Source organism: Patagioenas fasciata, chromosome 2, assembly GCF_037038585.1.
Source record: "Patagioenas fasciata isolate bPatFas1 chromosome 2, bPatFas1.hap1, whole genome shotgun sequence".
Classification (NCBI taxonomy): Eukaryota; Metazoa; Chordata; class Aves; order Columbiformes; family Columbidae; genus Patagioenas; species Patagioenas fasciata.
In genome coordinates, this window is record NC_092521.1 from 73,815,022 (window position 1) to 73,840,892 (window position 25,871).

Consider the following 25,871-nt stretch of genomic DNA (forward strand, 5'->3'; position numbering starts at 1 on the left):
GGAAAATGAACTGCAAGACAGGGACTGGGGAGCAAAGTCCCTCTGACTGTGAAGATCAGGTTCATGACTGCTTATGGAACCTGAACACATCTAAGTCAACGGGATGTGATGAGATGCATCCCAGAGTCCAAAGGTAATAGGCTGATGTTGTAGCCAAGCCACTCTCCATGGCAGTCAGGGGAAGTCCCTGTAAAAAGGGAAACATCACACCCATTTTTAGGAAGGGTAGAAAGGAGGATCCTGGGAACTACTGAGCTGTCAGCCTCACCTCTGTGCCTGGGCAGATCATGGAACAGATCCTCCTAGGAGTTCTGCTAAGGCACCTGGAGAACAGAGAGGTGATTTGAGACAGGCAGTATTGCTTCACCAAGTGCAAGTCCTGCCTGACCAAACTGTTGGCCTTCTACAATGGAGTAACTACAGTGGACAAAGGAAGGGCTAGGGATGTTGTCTGTCTGGATTTCTGTAGCCTTGAACATGGTCCCCCACAACATCTTTCTCTCTAAATTGGAGATGTATGGGTTTGATGGGTGCACTGCTTGGTGGATCAGGAACTGGCTGGATGGTTGCACCCAGAGAGTGGTGGTCAATGGCACAATGTCTGGATGGACGCTGGTGATAAGTGATGTCCCTCAGGGGTCCATGCTGGGACCAGTACTGTTTAGTATCATCAGTGAAACAGACAGTAGGATCATGTACACCTGCAGCAAGTTTGTTGATGACACCAAGCTGAGTAGTACAGTTTACATGCCTGAGGGATGGGGTGCCATCCAGAGGGACGTGGATGAGCTCAAGAGAGGTTATGAAACCTTATGATGTTCATTCAACAAGGCCAAGTGCAAGGTCCTGCACCTGGGTCAGGGCAACCCCTGGTACCAATACAGGCTGGGGGATGAAGGGATTGAGAGCAGCCCTGTGGAGAAGGACTTAGGGGTACTGGTGGATTGGATATGAGCTGGCAATGTACGTTTGCAGCCCAGAGGCCAATTGTATCTTGGGCTGCATCAAAGAAATGTGACCAGCATGTCAAGGGAGGTGATTCTGCCCCTCTACTCTGCTCTGGTGAGACCCCACCTGGAGTCCCGCATCCAGCTCTGGAGCCCTCAGTACAGGAAAGACATGTTGGAGAGGGCCAGTGGAGGCCACAAAAATGATGAGAGGGCTGGAACACCTCTCCTGTGAGGAAAAGCTGAGAAAGTTGGGGTTGTTCAGCTTGGAGAAGGCTCTGGGGAGACCTTGTTGTGGCCTATAAGAAAGATGGGATCAGACTTTTTAGCAGGGCCTCTTGCAACAGGACAAGGGGTGATGGTGTTAAACTAAAGGAGGGGAGATTCACAATGAGAGTGGTAAAATACTGAAACAGGCTGCCCAGAGAGGTGGTAGATGCTCCATCCCTAGAAAAGTTCAAGGCCAGGCTGGACGGGACTCTGAGCAACCTGATCTAGTTGAAGATGTCCCTGCTCATTGCAGGGGAGTTGAACTAGATGGGTTTTGGAGATCCCTTCCAACCAAAACTATTCTATGATTCTAAGAACTTGCCTGCATAAATATATTGCTATTGTGTAGACAGCAAAGCATCTGCTGGTATTTAGGAAGCCTTTTCTATGTGAATGTGTATTGTTTTTTTCCACAAGAAGAGAGGTTGTGCTTGTCACTAGGTACAATCAAGGGCAAATGGTACTGGAAAAGCATTTTTGAGATGAAATTCTTCACCATGGGACCTTTACCTGCTCTTCATTGTCTCTGTGGGAACTGTTTTGAAAGAGGAAGACTTTTGACTTTAAGAAATAATTTGGAAGAGTTTTAAAATATATTCAATAGTATGATGAAACTGTAGGAAACAATGTTGTGGTCAGTAGTGGTCAAGAAACCGTAGGAAGTGATGATACCAGATCAGGAAGATTACGTAGATGCCTGTTGATAAGTCAGGGCCTCTGCTTATTTTGCATTTGGGGTTTGCAGTAGTTAGCCTGCATTCCTGTAGAACTACTCTTCTAGGTCTGATATATTAGTCTGTTTTGACTGTTTGTGTATTTTTATGGCTGAGGAGGATGTATACAGCAGTCTGTAGTGTCTGGTGCTTCATTTTTCCCCCTACTTGTCTTGAAGAAATTAGTGTTCTCTTAGCCACTCTCAGGAGACAGATACAACTTGTGTGGGTCAACCCCAAAGCCAAACTGATGTTAAAGGTTTTAAAGGAAAGCAGTGCTTATCAGAGCTCTCAAGTTATATATTTAGTGATCGAGTTTTTATGGGGAAATTTGGATTTAATGAGAGACGGAAGAGAACAGGTCTGGAAAATAGAACAGGACATAAAACTCGTTGGTCATTAGATCTCAAAGAAAGGTGATATTTCAGTGGCAAACACAAGCCACCTGGGAGCTGACAAGAGGCTGATCTTCAGGTAGCATTTTGTATAGAGAGCTACATAATTGCCATATAGTTAGAAAATATTTTCCCTCCAAAAACAAACCAAACCAAAACCAACCAAAACAAAACACCACAACAACAACAAAAAAACCTCAAAAAACAAACCAAACCAAACAAATTGAAAAAAAACACCAAACCAAACACTCCAAGAGTACTACAAGGGTGGTGGTTTAATGTGGCCTTTTGAAGAATGTACAAGCTAAAGGAGCAGAGAATAAATGGAAGATCCCTGTACGATAAACATTCTGTCTCTCACACAGATGTTTATTATCGCTACCATTGCTATCACATACACTGAGCCTGAGTATTTTATTAGAGTCTTTAGTTAATTTAGACCTAAAAGAAATGTCGAAAATTAAACCTAGACATTTCTGTGGGGTTATTTATATCATCTATATTAAGCACTCTACATGACTAGTATGATCTTGCCATTGTTCTGTGAAGGTGCCCAGTTTCCTCTATTGACTGCATGAGAGGTCTAGGCCCCTGATTTAGACAGCAATTAAATGCCTGCTTGTACTCATCTGCTAATCTGAGTATCACCAGTGCCTAAACCTAGGTAGTAGGTGTTCTCCCTCAGCGCTATCTTGAATGCTTGGGGTGGAGAGTGAGTGACAAATGTCAGCCACTGTGTCCATGGTTAAGTCCACTCCTCGGTCATGAGCCCCTTTATCTATTGCATCCCCACCTTGATGGCCCGAAGCATCATGGGCCCACCAAGCTAAAAAAAGTTCACCTTTATGTTGCCAGTCCAAATCCACCTCAGCTACTTAAGTCTTAGCAGCCTGATCCGCTTGCTGGTTGTTTTGATGTTCCTCAGTGTCTCGACTTTTAGGCACATGGACGCCTACATGACGAACTTTTACAGTCAGGTTCTCTAGCCGATCACCAATGTCCTGCCACAACAAGGCAGCCCAAATAGGCTTACCTCTGCACTGCCAATTATTTTGCTTCCACTGTGAACTTTAGCTCAAGTACGTTTAAAATCTTGAATAGTTGTCAGCGCAGAGGTTGTGGGTGGCCAGTTGTGGGAAACTGAAGATTATGGGAACTGAGGGGAATAAATAATCCTAACAAGTTATGAAATAAGGAATACCCTGTAATGCGCCCTGCCTTACAGTGGCATCAATCTGTGAACAGACCTGGCATCTACTGCTGTTCTTTCTGACCACTGGAAGTTGAAATTTTCTGGTTACATTTTTAAGCATGTGGAATAAAAAAAACAAGTCAAGAGCAGGGGAAAGTTTTAGGGGATGAACTGCCTTAAGACTCCAGGTTTGGGTGAAAGCCCAAGCTGCTTAATCTTTTTGCATTGTTTTGACATTGCAAACTGGACAGCTACGAGGTACAATGATACGCAGAGGTAAACATTTAATGGTGAAGATACTGGATTTAAAACAAATGTGTTTCTTTTAGTTTGAAGGAAGTATGGGAGCCAGTGCAGGTAATAAATTCTTTTCCCTGATCACTCTTTTTATCTATGGTGATAAAATGGAAAGACATTTCAGAAAAATTCTGCTGTTGTTTATACTGCTATAAATCTTCAGTATTTTCACTGCCATCTTAAAACTGCGTTCTGCAAAATCTGCTTTTGGGTACCCTGGTGATGTAGCTTTTCTCTTGCAGAAAAAATTCGCAAAACCTTGCCCGGGGCATCATCATAATGAAAAATGATTCTGCAATTTCTGCAGTTCACAGTGCAGTGAAGTACATTAGAGGATGTTTGAAAATGTAACTATTCTAGTTAATTAGTATCACTTAAGGTTATTGTAAATGAACCAAGTTAAAAGTCAAAATTACCTCGTTCAATTTGTTTGTTGTATGTAAGCACAACAGCATGTTGTTAATTTTACTTTGTTCTCTATATAGAAAGTTCCTATAAGTATCACTAAGAGGGCGAAAAATTCTCATTGTCTTGAAAGATAGTTCAAGGAAAAAAAGAAAGCGTGTGCTATTTTAAATTATTTTATTGAAATCTGGAATTTTAAAGTAGATTTATTAATAGAAATTAACTCAAGGTGACAACCTCTTAAAGAGTTTATTGCCATCTTGTAACACACAATTTATTCGAGATTTTGAAAATACATAGTGCAGATTTTAGAACAAAGTTGAGTCCTTAAGAAGTGTGTGCAGCAATAGAATGGTATTAGAAAACAGGGTTTTTTTAAAAATAATTGGTCCCTATCAACTCTATCAACTCTACTGTAACACATGTAAAAGTGTTCATGAAAAACTGTTAGCCTTCTCCCCCTGAAAAGGATTATAGGATACCCCACAACTAATTTATATTTCTGCTGTTGTACGAGCACTAACTGATGTGCTGAAAGGATGGGCAGAGCGTTGGCCACTTTCTTATTTAATTCTTATAGATCTGTAGCAGATCCACACAAACTGTTAGCAGGTCTGATAGAGGCAATGGCTAGATGTTTAAAAAGAAAATAAGTGGAAAAGCTCACAGGAGTTACCAGAAATCTTTTCTTTTTGGAATTCTCACAGATAATACTTTCAGTGGGTAACCTGTAAATAAATGGATCATGCATCTGTCTCCATTCACATTGAGTGACGATGAGGAAGATTTCCTGATTAACAAAGATACAGACAGTGTGAGCAGCTTGAGAAGTCAGTAGTATTTGAAATACATTGCAGAAAAACTGGGATGTTTGAAGCTAAAATGATATTTGGTTTGGAGTAGTCAGCACATGGATGACCAAAATGCAGAAGAGTAGACCAAAATGCAGAAGAGTAGACTGAACAGCAGTTGTTCCTGCTGTTATCTTACATAGAATCATAAAATCATTTCGGTTAGAAGAGACCCTCAGGATCATTGAGTCCAACCATAACCTGACTCTAGCACTAAACCATGTTCCTAAGAATCTTGTCTAAGCGCCTTTCAAACATCTCCAGGGATGGTGACTCAACCACTTCCCTGGGCAGCCTGTTCCAATGCCCAGCAATCGTTTCCGTGAAGAATTACATGTTAGATAAATTCTCTCGTCCAGGTGATGCAGAGAGAGCAGAATACTAGAACAAACAATAAACTAGCTGAAGCTGTAGTCATGTTCTGCAAATACTGGAGAACAGAGCTCAGTGCAGAGCATAAAGTTAATGTCATCACAGAAAGAATATTCTCACATAATTTGCAGTAAAAGACTCTTAAGTGATATTAATTGTGGGCCTGTAGCTCAACATAGAAAACTACGTCTCAAGAAAGACTGAAGGTGTGAAATTAGACCAGGTTGGCGAAACATGAGAGAGGTGTTGTTAGAAGAAAATGAACAGGGCAGATATAGCAAAAGGGTTGAAAATGAGCTTAACTAAATACTAAATAGGGGTCAGGTCAAGACTACAGTAGCTCATTGTAGGCTTTAAAAAAAAGTACTAGAATAATTTTTAGAATAATTTATATTGGAGAAGGGCCACTGTAACTTCCTGCTTTAACTCCCTGCTCAGAGCAGGTCTCACAAGAGCACTTTGCTCAGGGCTGTCTCCAGGCAAGTTTGAATACCTCCAGGGAGGAGGTTTCCAAACCTCTCTGTTCCAGGGCTTGACCATCCTCGTGGTGAAAAAAAATGTTTCTCTGTACCTAAATGGAATTTCCTGTGTTGGCACTTGGCTCTTGTCCTCTTGCTGTTCACCACCAGGAAGAGTCTGGCTCTGTAACCCTGCAGGTTGGTACTTATAGACAGCAACAAATCTCCCTTCATGCTTCTCATCTTAAGGTTCAACAAACCCAATCCTCTGCCTCTTCTTGTGTGTCATCTTGATGTTCCTTCTGTGGACTTGCTCAATTATGGATATAAAGAGCCAAATGTGCATTAGCAAAATAAGGAAAGAAATAGAAAGCATTTATGAGTATCTGTTTATCATGCTTCCTGTAATTCTTTTGATGCAGTTTGCTATTTAATGTATACTTTTCTGGTTGTGTAGGAAAACTAGTATTTTCATAAAATGCATGCTGTACTTCAGAGCATAAGAAAATAATAATATTAATGCTATTTTCTGGTTTTAAATGCAGATAGTCAACGTGTCAGAGACTTGAGGTCACCCTCTTTACACTACTGCTTTGCTTTTCCATTCAGTTGTGTCTTTAGATTCCTAACAAGTGTTTGGCATTGCTCTAAATAAAGAAGATTCTTTCCTCCAGTTTGAGACTTTTTTAATGTGCATTTGTAGCATGAAAGTAGAAGGTAATAATCAAGTCAATGCCATTTGATAGAGTACAACTTTATCCTACACATTATTTCCTAGATGTACAAGGCTGTAGTTTAAAATTGGTTTCTCTGTGTAATCCAAGAAGATGAGGCCAAGCCACACCCAAATAAACGTGGTTGTTTTCCGCCTCTTAAACTATAGATGTCTTTGCTGCATTTTACTGGTGAACAGCAGGATGCAAGTGGTCTGACAAACTCAAACTTGACCAGGACTTCAGCCTGATAAATATTACTGACAAAGTAGTTATTTTTTACTGTTCAGAATTGGTGTTAGATGTCAAACAGCTTAGTAATAAGAGTATCAGAACAGAACTAAGTACTCTCCTTTGCTAAGGATAGTTGTCTGGACCATCCTCTCTGAATGTTAGATTGTGTCCATCCTCCAGTTTTATTTCTGTGCTGTAGTATTTGTTCATCAGTGTTTGGCATCTGTCACGTAGTGTTTGGTCTCTCCATCCGAAATTTCAGCAACATCTTATTAAAATAAGAAAGCAGTGTGTTTCTTGGATGAGTAGCTGGAAAGGCAGGAGACATTTCACTTCATTTTAGCTTTAGATTTAATCCTTTATGATCAAACCTGCCTGAATTGAAAGTAAATTATGCTCTCTACCAGGTCTCAAAATCAGGTTAGAATAAAGTGCAGATATGTCTGGAATGAGATGGAAGCAAAGGAAGGGCTGACTCTTTGTATCATCCTAGAGCCATATTCAGCCCAAGGTCAGAAAGAAAAGTTGGTCTAGATTAGTAGGTGGCTCAATACCATTCTCTTGCTGTGTTTAGTGGCGTTCTTCTGTGTGTGGCATATACATGGAGTTACCTGAAAAAAAACTCCCATTTAAAATAAAGCTGATCTTTATTACAGTTACAAAAGAAAACTTTTCAAGTTTGTGAAATTGAAATCTGATGTAAGAGTAACTTCATTGCAGGGACTTCCCAGCTCTTTTTCTTCTCTGGAAACACATGAATTTTGAATTTTGTTTGTAGAATTCATCACAGAATTCTTCCTTTTTTATTTTTTAATCCTTTTTCAAGTTTTGTGGAGATTATTTTTCCAAATTTAGGTTTGGGAAGAGCATACTATTCGCTGGAAGTTGTTTCAAAAAGTTTGAACAGACTGCTTAATTTGTGCTTGTAAATGGTACAGATGGAGCCTGGGGATGCTTTTCATGGAAAAATTGTGTTTTCTGAGCAGCATGACTCAGGATGGGATGTTACAGACTTACTGAAGTGTTATATTGAACACGTACCTGCTCTGTTATCAACAGTAAGATGAAACCTCAAATTTGGCTGGATTTTTAAGTTGTTCATTGTCCAGACAAATCTGTTTAACTTGCGTGATTGTCTGCAACCTATTTTCTTAGATGGCTGGTGTGGATTCTTGTTGCAATGGTGGTGCTGTTGCTTGCTGGACATATTTCATAATTTCAGGGGAAGGTGCACAGAACCACAAACCGTTCTTTTGACAAACTATGTCATTAAAAAGTCCTTTTTCAAGTGCTGTTCTTTTTTTTTAATGAAATAGTTTACATGAGGTAAGATAACTGTCCAAATTGGAATGAATTATGACAATATTATGCACTATGGAAATATGTTAGTGTTCTACTTCAAAGAGAAATGTCTAGCACCTACAACACCATCTACTGAGGTTCTGCCAGGTTATTTGCTTTTCTCTGAAACAATAGTAATAAGGCTGAGGGGAAAAAACACATGCAAATTTCCCTTTAAAAGAACTATGTCTGTGAACAGACAAGCTGAGATCTGTATCAAGCAGACTGACGCTTCCTTAAATGCTTGCTGCTGCACAACATAATGAATATTCATGTAAATATCACTGTAGCTGGGGTTCTCCTGTAGTTTGGACTTAGTAGATGTAAATGTTTCTGTTGGTTTGCGGCATGTTACATGTAAATTTGACCTGGTTGTGGAAAACAGACCTTTGCAACTGGGACACAGTGCCAGAATATGTCATGATGAAATGACCTGATACAGTTTCACTTTTTGATACTACACATTTCTATTTAGATTCTCTCTAGGTTAGCAATTACCACAATGCTCTATTTTTCTGAAGCCTCCAATACATATTAATGGCATCCGTTCTCCTTGTTTGATCTCCAGTCATCACCTTCTCACTGTGTTCTTCTCTTTTCAATGCAATCACCTATTTAAAATTTTCCACATTTGCCACTTTTTCAGCTCATGCTGTGTAACTCAGTTAAACTTGAAATAGGTTACTGTAAAGAAAGTCCTTTCTACTCTCTTTTGTGGGAAGAGCTGTCACCTATGTATGTTTTCCAGTTGTTGGCCAACAATGTATACATAGAAGATGATCATCCAACCACACAATTGGTTCCCAAGTGCTGACAGCTTGCAGTTGAAGAGCAGTTCTTGAGCTACGGATGTAATGCTGGTAGCTAATAACCTTTGAAGGATTTTATTTTATTTGAAATTGCTTGCATTTTGAATCTGTATACAGTTTTTCCAGTTTACATATTAGAAGAGATGCCAGTTCATTTGGCAAATACATGTTCGATGCACTTGCTTTCATTTCTGCCAGAAGAAAAATACTCCATGTATATTACAGGTTTCAGGTACTGATGATTATTTTTTTCAGCTTATGTTGTTTTGTTGATGGTAGATACTGGTTTATAAACCCCAAACTTTTCAGAAACATAACCAGTTTTTATAAACTTGTTTTCTCTGATCCTGGATGGAATTTTAGGGAGGAACATTGAAAACAAATAGCTCTTCAATACCTTGGTTGAAGAGAATTTCTGGGGTGTGGAGGAACACAGTTCATATCTGCTGTCTGGCAGTATTAAGCTGTAGTGCATGTTGAGTTATTGACACAAAACAGAGTACATCCATGCAGAGGCGTGGAATAAAAGGGGCAGTGACTGATTCTTTTAAACTCGTGGTTTAAGAATCACATCTGCAGTAAGAGTTCTTGATAATGCAAATACTCAAAACCAGATGTTTTTACACAGGGTTGGTATCCCCCCCCAAAAAAAAAAAAAAGAAAAAAAAAGCAAGGGATTTCTTCTACTTGGAAATATTGCTGATGTCAAATGGATAGAATAGGGGAAACTTGAAGCTGTAAGCTGGAAAAAATATTCCCATCTACCTTTTGTTCGAGATTTAAATGTTCCATCTTTAGTTGCATTAGGTGATGTTTTAAATCGTACAATGAGTGCATCATTTATTTATATCTTGTCTTTGTGTTAAAAAACAGAGTATGAATTGGAGAATTTAATGTATGGATTTAACAGACAGGATGTACTTTTTCTGTTCTTGGCTTATGTTTCTTAGTGCTATCTGGATCTGGGAGTGATTGACAGCTGCCTGAGTATCAGCCAGCAGTGTGCCCAGGTGGCCATAAAGGCCAACAGCATCCTGGCTTGTATCAGGAATAGTGTGGCCAGCAGGACTAGAGAAGTGATTGTGCCACTGTACTCGACACTGGTGAGGCCCCACCTTGAATCCTGTGTTCAGTTTTGAGCCCCTCATCAGAAGAAGAACATTGAGGTACTAGAGAGAGTTCAGAGGAGGGCGAAGAAGCTGGTGAGGGGTCTGGAGCAGAAGTCTGATGAGAAGCAGCTGAGGGAGCTGGGGGTGTTTCGCCTGGAGAAAAGGAGGCAGAGGGGAGACCTTATGACTGTCTACAACTACCTGAAAGGAGGTTGTAGCATGGAGGGTGTTGGTCTCTTCTCTGAAGTAGCAAGTGATAGGATGAGAGGAAGTGGCCTCAAGTTGTGCCAGGTTTAAATTGAATATTAGGAAAAAATTCTTCACAGAAAGGGTTGTCAGGCATTGGAACAGGTTGCCCAGGGAAGTGGTTGAGTCACCATCCCTGGAGATGTTTAAAAGGCGTTTAGACAGTGTTCTTAGGGACATGGTTTAGTACCAGAGTTAGGTCAGGTTATGGTTGGACTTAATGATCCTGAGGGTCTTTTCCAACTGAAATGATTCTATAATTATTGGCACTGTTATCTGCTTCATAGTGAATAGCTAATTTCCAGCTCATCAACACACACTGAAGTGGGAATATATTTAATTCCTAACATTTTATCTGATCTGTTTGGCATTTCAAAGTATTAGTACTGTTCCCTCCCAAAGATGGTTAACTACTGACACATCCACAGCTTGTACTGTGTTTTTTTTTCTCCCATGTTAAACGCAAGGTAACTTTTTTAGCAACTGTTTTTTCTCATGCTAATGGTGAATGTCGTCTTCCTTGCAGTAAAGCTGTGATGGATCTGTTGGTTGATTTATGCAGCCAGTATCGCTTAAATCCATCCCAACACAGTCTTGAACTGAAGTCTTCAGGAACCCAACAGCCTCTGAGTTACAAGCCAAACACTTTAATAGGAGCACTGGACGTACAGACAGTACTTCTGAAAGAGAAGGTTCCCGAAGAGAAGATAAAGCGACCTCTGCCAAGGGCCCCTGAGGTTGGTACTCTGTAGGGCTAAAATGATGCCGTGAAGCATCATTGTGTTCTTGTGATTTCAAGCAATTCTTCCAACCTTTGCATCTTGAAACCAGATGGGAAAGGCTTGAGATTGACTATAACCTGCTTTACTAGTTTAACTGATTTGCATGCAGACTGGCAGGTGCCGGTCTGGAGTCCGGCATTTAGATAAAATGTTAGTTGCATGTGGTTGGATAGATGGAAATCTGATCTTATAAAGAACCCTCAGTTGAAGGCCAGGGTGACAGAAATTTGCTGTAGTGCCTGAAATTAGGGTAAGGGGATTGTGTGGAGGTAGGTAGGGTTTTGGTGGTATTTGGTTTACCATCTTTATTGAAGATATGGGAGAAGTCTGATAGTTAATAATAGTGTATCACAGTATTGACAAGATTCAGAAGTAACCATTTTCCAAATACGTTTGCTGATTTTTTTTTTTAATCCCTATAGCTAATTATACTGTCACGCCTTTCGGATTGGTACTTTTAAACATTCACAAATTACATCTGCTTCTGATTCCTTCTCCATATTTGCCTGTTCTTGTAAATGTCTCCTTAGTGAGAAGGGAATTCTGAGGCTTTTAATAATATTTTTTTAATAATATTTTTTGCAATAGTATGCATGTTGGGTAAGTTTGCCTGGGAGGAGTATAGATGATATAGAAGTCCCCAGTGTTTTTCTCATTGTAAGAGAGACGAGCTATCATGGAGTGAGGGCTGAGAGTTTGTGTTTGTTTTTGCAGAAATCTGTGAGGCTGGTTGTGAACTACCTGAAGACACAGAAGACCGTGGTTCGAGTTAGTCCAGAGGTGCCTCTCCACAGCATTATCCCAGCTATTTGTGAGAAGTGTGAAGTCAGTCAAGAGCACATTGTTCTTCTGCGAGATGGCATCACTGGGGAGGAGCTGGAGCTTACCAAGTCCTTGGAGGAGCTGGGGATCAAGGAGCTGTATGCATGGGACAGAAAAAGAGGTGAGCTGAGACTGAAGGCGGTCGCTGCATGGTTAGATTACATGCCAACAAAATTATGAGCAGCTTAAAAGCACTTGTGCTCTCGTTCCTTTGGGGCCCAGCTGGAAAAGCAGAGTGACATCTCAGTCTGGAGAGCAGCATGGGTTTGTTCAGAGAGCCGTGCCCAGAGCGGCAGCCAGGACAGCAGTGTACTCAGCCGTCCCTGGCCGCTCTTGGGCACCCTGCCAGGCTGGGCTGGCTCCTGGCGGGTCGCAGGCTGGCCTGGGGCAAGGCCAAAGGAGGAGCTTTGCTACCTCCTGGAGCTGCTGTCAGTACAGGTGTGTGTAACACGGGGGCCTCATCAGGGCAGAGCCTGTCACACACCTGTGCTGTGGTTTGGAGAGGAAGAAGGAAGACATGCCATAGACATGGCAGCTGCGAAAGCAGAGAGGCAGAGGCGACAGACCAGGGCTTATGCGGAACAAACTGTGGATAGGTTCGGACGCAGTCCCTCCAAAGAGAGAAGTTATTGATGGTCTAGTGAAGAGCAGCTAAGAGGTATTGGTATTTAAAATTTTGTTCTTTTATTTATTCACTCTGTGTTCTCATAGACGATATTGTAAGTGGCAGCTTCTTGGGCTTAAGTTTTTTCCAACCTGATTGTGTATTCAAATAGCATAATTATGCGATGTGCTTTAAAGTACCTACCTTAAAAATACGCATTGACAAGCGCTATTTCTTTGAGGTCAGGAAGCGATATTCATTAAAATTGTCTCCTACGGTTTGTCTCAATCGGTATCGCTTCTAGCACGGTAAATTTCCTTTTTATTGTTTAGATAACGTCAGTCTTGTAGGCGCTGAGCAGGAGGCTTATTTTTTATTTATATAGTTATTTATTTATGTTGACGTTCTGTCTCTTCTTTCAAACTGCTTTAGTAAGTGACAGTTCTACCTCTGTGTGAGTCAAATTTCAATGAGTTTAGACTTTTAAGTAAACTAAATATCTCCTTTTCCTTTGAATTGTTACGATGCTCAAAAAAGTGGCTGACAACACGTCATAATTCAATTGCATGTTTGTTTTTTTGAGACATGTTTACAGTAATTAAGCCAACCATTTTGGAGCAACATATTGAACATGCAGAGTATTCAACAGGATTCCTTCAGCATACTTCAGGGACAACTTATAGACCAATTAGCCTAAATCTTACTTGAAGTCTTTTCCTTTAAAATGAAAGTGATGGTGTATATACTGGTGCAACATTCATCCTTGAATCTGGTTGTAGCCTGGGGAGTCAAAACCAAGACTTTACTTCAGGACTGGGTTTATAGCAGCAAGTTATATAACGCTTCGTAATGTGCTGCTCTCTGCATTCTGATTTTTTCTTTATATTTTATTCTTTTTTAACCTTTCAGTGTATCTTTCGTTATGATAAAATCCCCACGATCCTGAGTGTACTTCAGACTTCTCTGCCTTCCTCTTACTCTTCACCATGGTGTCTGATGAAAAAAACAGTAAATACACATGCAATTTACAAAAGGTTTCCTTTGTTCCAGCAAATTCTTTCTTCCTGTGTTCTCATTTGTAATCTCCAAGAGGAATAATCCCATTGGTTTCAGTAGCAGTTGGTCTACGAATTGTGCATTGAGTAGATGTCCAGTCTGTTTTAGTTGTCAGAACAGATGGATTTTTAAAACACATTCTCACTAATGAGTAAGGCATCACAGGTGTTGACAGCGTGGGCTGTGCTTGTAAGAGCAGGTTCTAGAAAAACTTTGTGCTCGTCATTCTCTCCTTAGGTGAAACAGAAATACCGAGTGCTGAAGGACTATTAAAAGGCAAGCTCTGCTGCCACCTGCTTGCTTAATTTGATTTAGCAGTTGAAGCAGCTTCATGAGTGAATCGGGAATTAATACAAAGACAGCTAAACTGCTTCTAGTAGCAGCTCTGCATATCTGTTGTTGGTCAATATTTTTTTTTCTGTGATGCTTAGGAAAGCTTTACTAGGAGTAATCAATGGATATTGTAACTTACGAGGCAATATTAGAACTTTAATGTGTCTTCTCTTGTCCTTTCATTGCCTGCCTTCTCCAGTTCCTCCATCAAAAACTCAGTCTGAACCTTCTCTGAACTATAGAGGTACTGTACAACGCTACTGAGGGAAAACTATCTTTCCCATCATACTATGTTTAATGTGGGTTTGGTAGATGGATCTGGTAGAATGTCGTGTAAAATGCTGTAGAGAAACTAGCTAATTTCCATCTGTGTTGTCTTTTGTGAAGTGTTGCTAACATGTCTGTGCTTTTGGTTGGAATAAACACAGGTCTGTGCATACTGCTTCTTCAGTAATTGTCATTGAAATGCCAGTAATTAACAAATCCTGTCATTTTGCTGTTCTGCAGTATGGTATGTTTCTAACAATATTCCAAACTTATTCAGGTTACCTAAAGCATGATTAGTTGAATTTCAGAAATATTAACATTTCAGTGGTCTCTTGGGTTCACAATTTATTTAGTAGTAAAGACAGAATATTTTGAGATCCACAAGATCTTCCACCGATTCCAGTATACATTCAAAATAGCATTTTAATATCAAACCTATGCAGACATGTTGAGTAACTCTGGATAGGTGCTGACTTCTGAATTGCTGTGACAGGTGGGGTTTGATTAGACTACATTAGTGCTTCTGCTTCTAGTTAAACAGAAAGTATGTATATTCAGTATATCCTTTTCTCCCACTAAGTCTGTTATAATAAATTTCTTAAATTAATTATCCTCAGGAAATGTATGGTTGGCTCTTGGCTTCACTAATGCCAGCACTTTTCCCCCTAATCCTCTGTCTTCACTTGCTGTGACTTCCTCTTACACAGAGCGTAATACTAGAGAGAATACCTACTGTATTTATTTAAGAAAAAATAATACAGCTCTATAAAGATTCCTTGTTTTTTTGAGATTATATGTTGTGTTTAAAATCCCAATTTATTGGTGTTATACAATGTTTAGTGATAACGCTGATGATCAGCTGTCACTGAAATACCTTATGCCAGCCTTTCATTGTCATAGTTGAAGACTATGTGGGGAAGAGAGTCGCGACCCACATTTCATTCAATCTCAGAACAGAAAAACAGCAGTTTCTGATGAATGGGCACAGGCAGCACTTAGTATTTGAGGAAGGTATTAATTTATTACTACGTTTTTTTGCAGTGGAGTTGCAGCATTTCTTGGGGATAGTTTCTTCCTGTTTTCCTTTGGGTTCATCATCTTTTCTATTGTGTGTAGAAATATTGTATGTTCTTAACACCTTCTAACCCCTAACATTGTTGATATGCAAAAGTGATCTGTGTGAAAATCACGTGCTTTGTGTGAAGTGCAAATCAGTTTACAGAAGTTCTGGGATGAGGGTTTTGTGAAGTAAACATTTGTTTTGTGTCAACAAACAAGTAGTTTTGCACATTATTGTTAATTGTTATTAAACAAATATAGCAAATATTTAAAAGATAAAGCATTTTTTCTCTCTACGTTAAACTTTCTGTGTGATAGTGGGATACTCTGTTGTGCTTGGAACCAGGGAGCAATCTTTATAGCATTGTGCAGTGTCTATTAAGAAAGTGGGAGAGCTTTATACTCTATATTGAACGTCAAACCAGTGGCTGTTCCCTGTAATTCATGACCTTATCATTTTGTTCATCCAGCTTAGCTGATGTGGGGGACATAGGAAGGAGACTGAATCATCTGAGTATTCATACAGTTCCTTAGCTGGTTCAAGGAGGACATGCATGTTTGAGCTCTTACAGCCTGAAATGCCTGTATACTTGCCTCTTTTCCCTCCTGAAGTAAAAGCACCAAGATGAGAAAAGATGAGCACAACCAGTGGGTTTAAGTTCATTTCCCTTTTCCAAGGGAAAGGTCTCCTTCCTCTTCATGGTGCTTTATCCAAATCCACATCGAGAGTCTTTCCATTAACTTCACTGTGTTAAGTCAGAACTGTGAATCATTAAATCTAGTCACCATCATATTTTTTAAAGTTTTTTTTTTTAGTATTACAGTACTCCACAAGTTTTAAGTGAGACATCTAAGGAGTTCTGAAGAATAAACAACTTGCTCATGTTTTGCCTTTTAATAAGGATTACTAAATTACAATTGAAAATATTGCAGTTTATTAAATTATACTATGTGCCTCCTTTAGATTTTGGAACAAACTCAGAGCAAATAAATATTTGATGAAAAGTGCAGGATCTGGCAGTTACTTAGATAATTCATTTATTAACATCTCCAGCTCATAAAAAGTACACTGTTAGTCCATGATGTTTTAAAATACTGATCTTCTGAATCTTTATTTCAGAAATGTAAAAAATATTCCATTGTAATTGTTTCAGAACCAAGTCGGAAAGTTTCAGTAAGCAATGATGCAATAGAAAAAGAAAAGACAAGACTTCTGGGATTGTTTAAAGCTGATAGAAGAAGCAGCAAGGTAAGTGTTCAGCTGTATATTATCTTACTAAAGACAACTGTTTTCTTTCCAGATGTATTGTGTCTGTTGGTGGTGGCATTTGATTGGGGGATTTTGTCCTTTCTTCCAAAGAGTAATCAGCAGGTGCATAAGCTATGTTTAATCAGTGCAGCCTGATGAAGATAACAGCTGCTTATTGAATTGAGTCGGGCACGTTAACCAATTACTTTTTGTTAAACTGCTGTGGGTTCAGAAAATGTTAACAGATGCCAGTAGTTTCAACCAACTTCTGTTCATTTTTTAGTAGTACTCAGACCAGAAACTGCATTTATGAAAGAACTTATGAAATACAGAACAATTAAGATATCAAGTAGAAGTATCTTCTTAAATCTTCTGTTCATGGGTGATAAACTCTTTTAAAGCATATATATCTTTAGGAATCTCTCTACAGTCATGCTATTGCCATCTCCAAGTGTGTAAAACCCGTTAATCAGGTACAGAAGAAATAATTTGCAGTGCTAAACTGAAGGATCAGTATCTGCTGGGTGCATGTTAGGCATTTTTAACTTTGTTATTAGTTATGATTTGGAAAATTTTTAGAAGTTTCATATAAGATAGTTTTTTTCTGTTGAGATGCCTTAATGAAAAAATTGTCATTCATCACAGAAATAAAATACAGAAAAACTTTCTAACTCTAGAACATAAAAAACTACTGCGCTTTGAACTCCATACTTCTTGCATCCTTCGCTACAAATATCGGCGTCAACGGATTTTGACTGTAAAATATTTAATACTCTAGGATGTCAGAGTAAAAGGGAAATTTTCTTTTGTCTAGTTTAAAAAGCCCTCCAAGACATTTACAATGAAATAATAAAATCTGCGCCTGGCTAACTACTACTAAGAAATATATGCTTGTTAATGGACTGGTGTTTCACTTACCCTTCCAGTCTTCTCAGTCATGTTTTTAAAATGGTGAAAGCTTTCCAAAATCTTTATTAGTTTTCTGCCCTTTTGATTATGATCAAATTTGGAGGGCTTTTGCTGGAGAATAGCTTCCTTTATGGACATTGAGAATTACTGTGTTGATCTGTCATTGATGTTGAGCTATTCTTAAGGTGTTAGAAAGGACACATGGAGACTGTATTTTATGAGATAGCAAGTCAGTCACTTTCAGAGTGTTTATTCTCAATAAGATAATATTTCCCATTTAGAAGGGAACAAAAGTGTAACTGGAAAAATGATGTGGTATCTGCCTGGAATAGTAAACAAGGGAGCTCAGCTGGAGCCCCTGGAGCATGCTGTAGGGCGGTAGTTGCTCTGAAAGGACCAAATACATTCCAGCACACAGTTTCTGCATTATGGTTTGTCCTCTGATTCCATTTTCCTGAACTTCGGCATGACGTCTGTGCTTTTGGAGTTCTAACTCCTGAAGCAGCTCAGATTTAACTTGTACAATATTTACGCTCGCAACCTTAGAAAAAGTTGCATCCCAATTGTGTGGTTACTGCAGTGAGTTTCTCACACCTGAGTTTGGGATGAGTGTCCCAAGATTGCAAACTCTTTTTTTTCTGTTCTCTTCCTCATGCTTGTTAATCAAACACAAAGGAGGTGATACTGTGAGCGTTTTCAAAAAACAATTTTTGGTAGATGCTAAGGATACTGAGGAGCGCTTAACAAGTTGACCTGTGAAAAAGAAGGAACTGTGCAAACCAGTATGAGAAACCGTTTCAAACTCTGAAATAAAGGTGTAAGTCTTTCTTGCTGTTGATTCTGACAAGTGAATTTACCTGGTCATCTTTTTTTTTTATTGGACTCTTAAATGACAAATACTCTGCTGGAAAATAAACTAAATCAATCAGTTTAGTACAGCAAAGAAGTCATTGTTGCCTTTCCAGTACAAACCTGTAGGAGTTTGAACTCAGACAGATGGAAGAATTACAGAAAACTGAAGAATAGCGCAGCGCACAGGATCAAGCAGGTGTTAAATAGCCATAATACATCTGGCTTGGTATTGTGGAAAATTTCTAGCCAAAGCACCAGTGAAACTGCTCAACAGATTAAGCAGAATGAGGGCAAATTAATTATTTTAAGAAAGGATTTGGTAGGTTTATGAACGGATTATATGATGGGATGCCCTGTGATTTCAGGGCACTGGAATCAAAGGGCCAGAGTTCCTTAACTCTGCTCTTTACAGCTATTCTTACATTTTTACTCCTCCACAAGACTTAAGTTGGTGCTGCTTATATGTTTTTTTATTTTTTCCTTGTTTGCATTATGAGTAGCATTGATGCCGTGGCCATGTATAGCCTGTATTTTAGAACTGTTTAATAGCAAGAGTTGTCCAATGTCTTGCACAGCAGTAGGACTGCAGAGTTACAGGGGGAAGGTGATTTCTTTTGCAAGGGAAGAAGAGTATTAGCGTGTGCTGCAAACTGTCCTGGGTCAGGTGTCACTGCACACCACAAGCCCACGCTCAGGTTCCCGTGCCCACACACGTGCTTTCTTTCTCAGATAGGTCACTGAGAGCAATAATCATGGTATGACAATACACAAGATCTAGCTTTTTGGAAAAACTTTCTGCTGTATTAAAAACACGGTGACACAGAATGAAAGCAGATTCCTGTTCTCATGGCTGATACAAATTTGTTGAAAGTGTTTCTTTGGTTAACTTTGTGCTGGCAGGCTTAATGCTAGATCAGGTTTCATCTTGTTCTCTCCATTCTAATTTTGTGCTGGATCAGTTACCCTCTGTTCTCCTGCAGCTGACATAAAAAAAACATAAAGATGGTGTGAACTCCTTATCTTTTTGATGTGAAATGAATGATGTGTCTGAGGCTAAATCCAGATCAAATTGGCACTGCTAAGCAGTCCAGTGGAGCAGAGGTCCTGTGCAGATAACCTTTGGAACCTGGGCTTAGGTAGGGTATGTGCTACTGCACAGAAACAGTCCAAGTGACAGGGAAGAAGTTCTCTGCTTGTTCCCCTGTGTCTGCATATAGCAGAGATTTACGATCTGGTCTCTGGTGCTACAGGAGTTCCTTACTACCTGTTTAACTCCTTGCCCAGGAATTGTTCTGCTTCTTTATATTCTTGTTATTAAACCTTTCTGCTAATGGATTTCTTAGAGCCTTGCTTACATTAGTGAAATTTTGTAGAATCATGGAATTGTTTTGGTTGGAAAAGATCTTTAAGATCAAGTCCGACCATTAACTTAACACTGCCACGTCCCCCTCTAAACCATGTCCCTAAGAACCTCATCTACAGGAAACATTACATCTGTTAATCCCATGTTTGAAGACCGTATTCTTCAACACACAGCAGTCAGGAGAAAACTTGGAAATACAACAAATATAAAAAGATAACTCAGTAGCTAGCAAATAACACAAGATCACAATTATAATTGAAGTATTCTCCTGTACTATTTCAAGCTAGAATACTGAAGCCCAAAACAATTCCCACATTCTAGCACTGACACGGAACTGCAATACACACTTCAGAGTTTCTCAGCAATCAGGTTCAGCACTACTGAGACATTTTGTCTTGGTTCTTTGGTGAGGTTTGATGCTTTGCTCGGACATTTTTTTGCTGTTTTCTTTCCTTTGCTGCTGCTGTGTAGGATACTTGTTTGTGTTGCAGACAGAAGAACACTTGAGGATGAACAGAGATTGGGGTGAGGAGGATGTTTTTAGTTCTGCATCTACAAGTGAAGGAAGCTTGGATGTAAGTACTAACATGGCTTGTAGATGCTGCTTCGTTCCTGTTAGATCCTGCAGTTTCAATAACCAGAAACCTCTGCTATTCCTGGTGCTTAGCAAAGTAGAAGTAGAAATAGCTTCCTTCTTAGTAGACTTAGTTACATGAGTGCACAGTTTGTGTATCTTGATGAAGTTAAAATACAATATGCTGTCTTCAAATTATTTCTAGTGAAGCTAGCAAATTTTAAGTTTCTTTTGAAGTTAAATTCTAAGCCGTTGTGAGAAAAAAAAAAAGCAGTTTAACCAAGGACATAGGTGTTGTGACTGTAAAAAAGTGACAGTACTGCATGGTGCAAGGATATGTTTGCCTTATCAGTGAGATTTAAAGGGGGCTTTTTTGTTATAAAACCACATCTCTCATTTTTATCCCTTCACATGTCTTCTGCAGCATGGTGGCATTCCATTCATTTCATAAGTAGCTTTGAGGGTGGAGAGCACTTTGTTTTAAACACTGGAAATAGCAGAAGGGATTTTTGCTAAGTACTTCAGTAGGTTTTGGGGTACTAAAATCCCATCGACCACATTTAGAAATGTTTTTAAGTGCCTGACAGGTTACTAAATTATGAGGGTTTAGGAATTTAATTAGGAAGTCTGAACCCTACATATTTTTGTTAGGCTGTTCCGGTGGATTAGGAATCATTATAAATGGTGTGTCTTTTTGTTGCTTTTTTTAATTGCTTGGTTTTTTTGTTGCCGTATTTTCAAAACCTGGAGAAGACTCTGATGATGTGATAGAAGCCTGAAATATGAAGTTCAGCTCTGAATCCCCCTTTCACAAACAAATATTTAGAAAAGGAATGCCGATCCACAAACTGTACAGCTCAACAGTCACAGAGAAGGGTGACAGAAAATTGTGGAAAAAACTGATAAAAACGATAATACAGAAGAAGTCAAAAAGGGGGAATAGATGGAGAAGTGATTGTGAGGTTAAAAAAACCCTAACTCTACAAACCTGTGAAGACTTCATAATGGAAGGGTACCGGAATGGGAAAGCTGCTTCTGATATTAAAAATTTGGATAACACTATAAAGATGAATGTTTTAGTGAGAGAGCTCCATTAATATAAAGACCTAGCAGTGAGTGACGTGGGTAACTCAAATATACTAGGTAAAAATACAGAAAAAACATCACAAGCTCTGCTAAAATAAATTAATCTTCTGTTTTATATTCATTGTCATTATGAATTAATCTCAATATCTTGATACCCAAATACTAGAAGAGGAGGAGGAAGAAGAGGAGTGATTCCAAGTGAGGGTATGAAGGTGGTTCAGATAACTCTGAATGGTCTTTCACGCTAGTGTGTGGTGCTTTCCTCAGAAGAGAAACGTCTCTCAATATATTTTTGTAGAGAATCTTATAGGGCATATAATAAATGAAGATCTTCTTTTTCTTTTGACACTGATGACAAAAAGTTTTCAACACTGTCTTGGACATGTAACTGCCTTCTAAAGGCACAGGTGATAGGGAGCGAAGGTGTTTTGAAGAGGTAAAAAAGGTTTTATTTGTATTCAGTTACATGAACCTGTAAGGGGTTTATTTTTTTTTTTTTTTTCCCATTTTGTCTTAAGAACACTTCATCTTCAAGAACAATGTAGCCATTGTTCAGTGTTTGTCTTTCACTTCTGGCTTGACACTCGTGTTTATATGAGCACTCATGCTGTTGAGACAGAAGTACATACTTAAATGAATGTATTGACATAGTTCCATTCAATTTGGTACTATTCTGTTAAAGCTTGCAGAAGATGTATAAAAGAAGTCTAACAGATCCACTCAGAAGTACAGAAGGTCCATCCTTTGAACATGCTAGATGGGCTTCAAGGAAAAAGTCAACAATTGTGACGTCTAAGGTGAAAAATTCTGAAGTACTTTAAATTTGGCATAAATAGGTGGCTTAGATAACTTGTGTTAACTTAAGATGAAAACAACAATGACAGCACTTTAAAAAATTCAGCTTGGTTCCTTATGGGCTAAACTTTGAGACTCTCAGTCATTCTGAGTAATTCTTTATTCCATTTGCTCAGAATTTTTCCTCAGATTTTTACTTTGGTGGAGCTGAGTGTCCTTATTCAAAATAAGTGATATCTTACATAACCATATATGCGAAATACACATTTAGAGCTCATTATATAGAAGTTTCATTGAGCTAAGATAGGACTTTTGGCAAAATGTCACCCAGTAAAAGCTTCCTGTTTTGCAGATTCCTCAGGTCTACTTTATGTTACTGTTTTGGGTCATCTGAAAGTGTTTTGCATGTGCTGTGCAGTAATCAAAGTCAAAATTGCAGATTTATTTCTGAAAGGAAAATAGTTTGCCATTGCTTTCAGCATAGTGCCAGGAGATGAATTGGCTGGATCAGGAACATTTTTCTTGCTTAGAAAGAAATAGGCAACTCATGAGATACAACTGAGGTAAGGGTATGCTTAGTTTAAATCCTTTTCTCTATTATGTGGTGTTGAAGTGCACTGAATTGTAGAAAAAACAATAGTTCTGTTCTGGGTATTGATTTATTTTAAAAAAAATCGAAACCAAAACCAAACTGTGCAATATGAAGGAATGGAATAAATGTATAAGAAAGAACAGATCCCTAGTATTTATTTAAGCACAAATTATATTAACTTTTTAACAACCAAACCATTCTCAGTGTCATATTTATCTAATTATTATTGGAATTATTAATGCCTCTAAAAATACTTTGGATTGTTGATGAGGAAGCAGATTTTCAAAGTCTAAATGGGAAAGTCAACACTCATGCTTGAGGTGAAGGGACATTTGTTCACATTATCGGCAAAAATAAAGGTGGAAAAAGAAGAACGTGTTAAAACCTGAGAGACTATAAAAATGCGAGAAAGGAATTTGCCATGACAATCCTCAGACTGCAGCCGTTCATTATACCAACTCAGTAAGGGATCTGAAATCTAATGGTGTATCGTAAATTAAGCAGAAATCTTTGCCCTTAAGCTGTTCCAGTTTTGTGCTAAGCAGATGAGCTTTGTATCCGGGTTGATTTTTCACAACCCAAATGCTATTGAAATACACTGGTGTATAAATACGACATACAAATAAAGCAGTTGGAAGTTGCAGCACAGTTAACTATATTCTGCTTTTTCTATGCCAAAGGCGGACAAAGCTGGAATTTAGAACTGCTGGGGAAAAAAAGGGAGTTGAAGTCATCTCTGCCACGTGGTGTCACTGTCCTCAAATAAACAGTTGATCATGATGAAACCCGATACTTGCAATGTAGTGCTAAAATTAGCTGGTTTTATTTTTGGGGCCTTCGTGTTTTCATAAATCAAAAGCGAAAAAACACATCCCAAGTGCTGAACGAGGTGGAGCTCTGATGTGGAATTTGTTTATGTAATAAATCAGCTTTGGAAAAAATATTTAGAAGTACAGCCAGGGACACTTATCAGAGGATTTGAAGCTTCAGCACAAAGTCTTATCACACAAGGTTTCTCTAGTTCAAACAGGGCTTCAGCAGAGCAGTGTTAGAGGAGTTTCATTGGGACCATTTTTAAAAAATCGTGTCTTCAGTGTATGTCTGAATATGTGTTACTCAAACAGAATCAATGAACCTAAATGAAGCAGATAGTCCAGTAGTTCCCTCCTTAATGAATCTGTCATAGGTATTATTATATATGTTTGTGGACAGAATTATCAGGGAAAAAAACAATGTCATTTTGAATTCCAAACATTTCTCAGATACATTTAGGATATGTGTATGGGTGTTTTTTATTTCTTAATACCTGTATAATTGCAAGATCAGGTTCTAGAAGAAGAATACAGAACTTAAGTTTGAAAAAAGTCATCAAGACTAATTGTGCATTAGTAACCATGGCAGTCACTTCTTAAATGATGGGAACAGTTATTTTCCCTATAAAGGCCTTAAAAACAATACATAATTTACCTTTTCAGGGCCTTATTTGCTGTTAATGTACTCTAACTTTTATGCCCTCATTGATGGCAGGAGTTACATCATTCATGATACGCTTCCGCAGTTTAGAAATGGTTGGAAAGAACGATCAAGTACAGTGATGTAGAAGTGATTGGAAATGTGATTTCTCTTAAACCATGTCAGGTCCCAGGCCATCAGTTAATGCCGTCTGCTGTCAAGGATTTCACCTCACGTGGCCAGGTACTGTTTAGGGAATTAGGCATGTCATCTAAATGAAAGTTAACAGCCACCTACTTTTAATATTCCCTTGTGTGTGACAGTCACATTCACTTAAAATTTCTATTTTCATGTTCTTGCTCCTTGGTCTCCTGGCAGTGCTTAGGATGGTGTTGATTACGTGTGTTTATTTGTACTACCAGAATCAAATCCTGGGATAGTTCTGTTGCGTTTTTTGCAGTTAGAGCTATCTGTGTACACTGTCAAAGGCGTAGCTTGTGATCTGGCCTTGAAACAATTTTGCTTAGTGTGGTTTTGTTTGCAAAACAGAAAACTCAACAGTATAGAGAGTTGTCTAAATACTACGTCAGATGGGTCTGTTCTGCCCAGTCTTATGTTACAGGGTGACCATAAACCAGTAGTTAGATGCCACAGGACGACACTAGGGAAGATACAATATAGTTGTGAATGTTTTCATTTGTGCCAATGTTTACATGATTAGAGGAAAAATAGGTTTATTAAATACCAGATATCTCTGGAAAAGGTTTACCATCACAGTCGGGTTAAATTTATTTTGATCTCCTGTGGTACTCTCAGAAAAAGAAGTATTCTTGTTAACTTCCCTTGGTAAGAAAAAATGTTTGCCAGAGCTAAATGGCTCATGACTGGCATTCAGAAAATTCCAGTAAGTATCCAAGATGACAGTGATCAACTTGCTTTCTCCATGTCTGTTGAGGGCAGGACAAGAAGTAATGTGCTTTATATATAGCAATGAACATTTAACTTAGAGCAGGGGTGTCAAACTCATTTTCACTGGGGTCCACACCAGCCTTGCGGTTGCCTTCAAAGGGCTGAGTGTAATTTTACGACTGTGTAAATGTATCTACTCCTACCTTTATACAGTCCTAAATCTGGCCTCTGGTGAAAGTGAGTTTGACATCTCTAACTTCACGGACGTTTCACAAGGGAGCAGGTTATTGAAGAGACTGTGAAATCCCTATCATCACCTAATCTATAAAACCTCAAAAAATGTTTAGAGGACGAGCTACACATACTTGATTCTGTCTTTGAGCAGAGGGATAGATTAGGTAGGCTGTGGAGGTGCCTTTCAGACAGATTATAGCTACCGAAGAGATGCAGCTGTACCCACCTCCTTTTGTGGTGTGCACTCACAGGTTATTAACTGTCTTTGTTCATGTGAATCATAGGTACTTTTACGTAATATAATATCTTTAGATTTTTCTTAGAGTTTGTGGTAGCAAAAGGCAAGTGCTTGAAACGGTGGCTGTCTTCCACCAGATTTGAAGTTCTTGCTCCAAATCACGGTGTTACTAGTCCTCTTCAAAGAAAAGGTCCTTGGAGTTAGTGTAAAGAAAAAAATTAAAATCTCAGAACCAGCTGAACTACTCTGGCTCAAAAGGAAAAAAAAGAGAGAGAGGAAAAATAGCCTGAGGCAGACACCTGGAATGGAAGGTCTCAGCATCTATGGTTTAAGCATGGTAAAG

General features: G+C 38.9%; 1 protein-coding gene across 18 annotated transcripts in view; it reads left to right on the forward strand.

The window, feature by feature from the left end:
• COBL (cordon-bleu WH2 repeat protein) overlaps positions 1-25,871 on the forward strand; it is a 175,255-nt gene that overhangs the window by 56,155 nt on the left and 93,229 nt on the right. For 12 of the 18 annotated variants that reach the window (XM_071804413.1, XM_071804407.1, XM_071804412.1 and 9 more), the window contains 5 exons: positions 10,879-11,089; positions 11,849-12,077; positions 14,149-14,193; positions 16,430-16,524; positions 20,140-20,223. In XM_071804413.1, coding sequence (XP_071660514.1) covers positions 10,879-11,089; positions 11,849-12,077; positions 14,149-14,193; positions 16,430-16,524; positions 20,140-20,223 — 664 coding nt within the window. The remainder of the gene's footprint in view (positions 1-10,878; positions 11,090-11,848; positions 12,078-14,148; positions 14,194-16,429; positions 16,525-20,139; positions 20,224-25,871) is intronic. The other 6 variants (XM_065831043.2, XM_071804415.1, XM_065831045.2 and 3 more) reach the window with 3 other exon arrangements.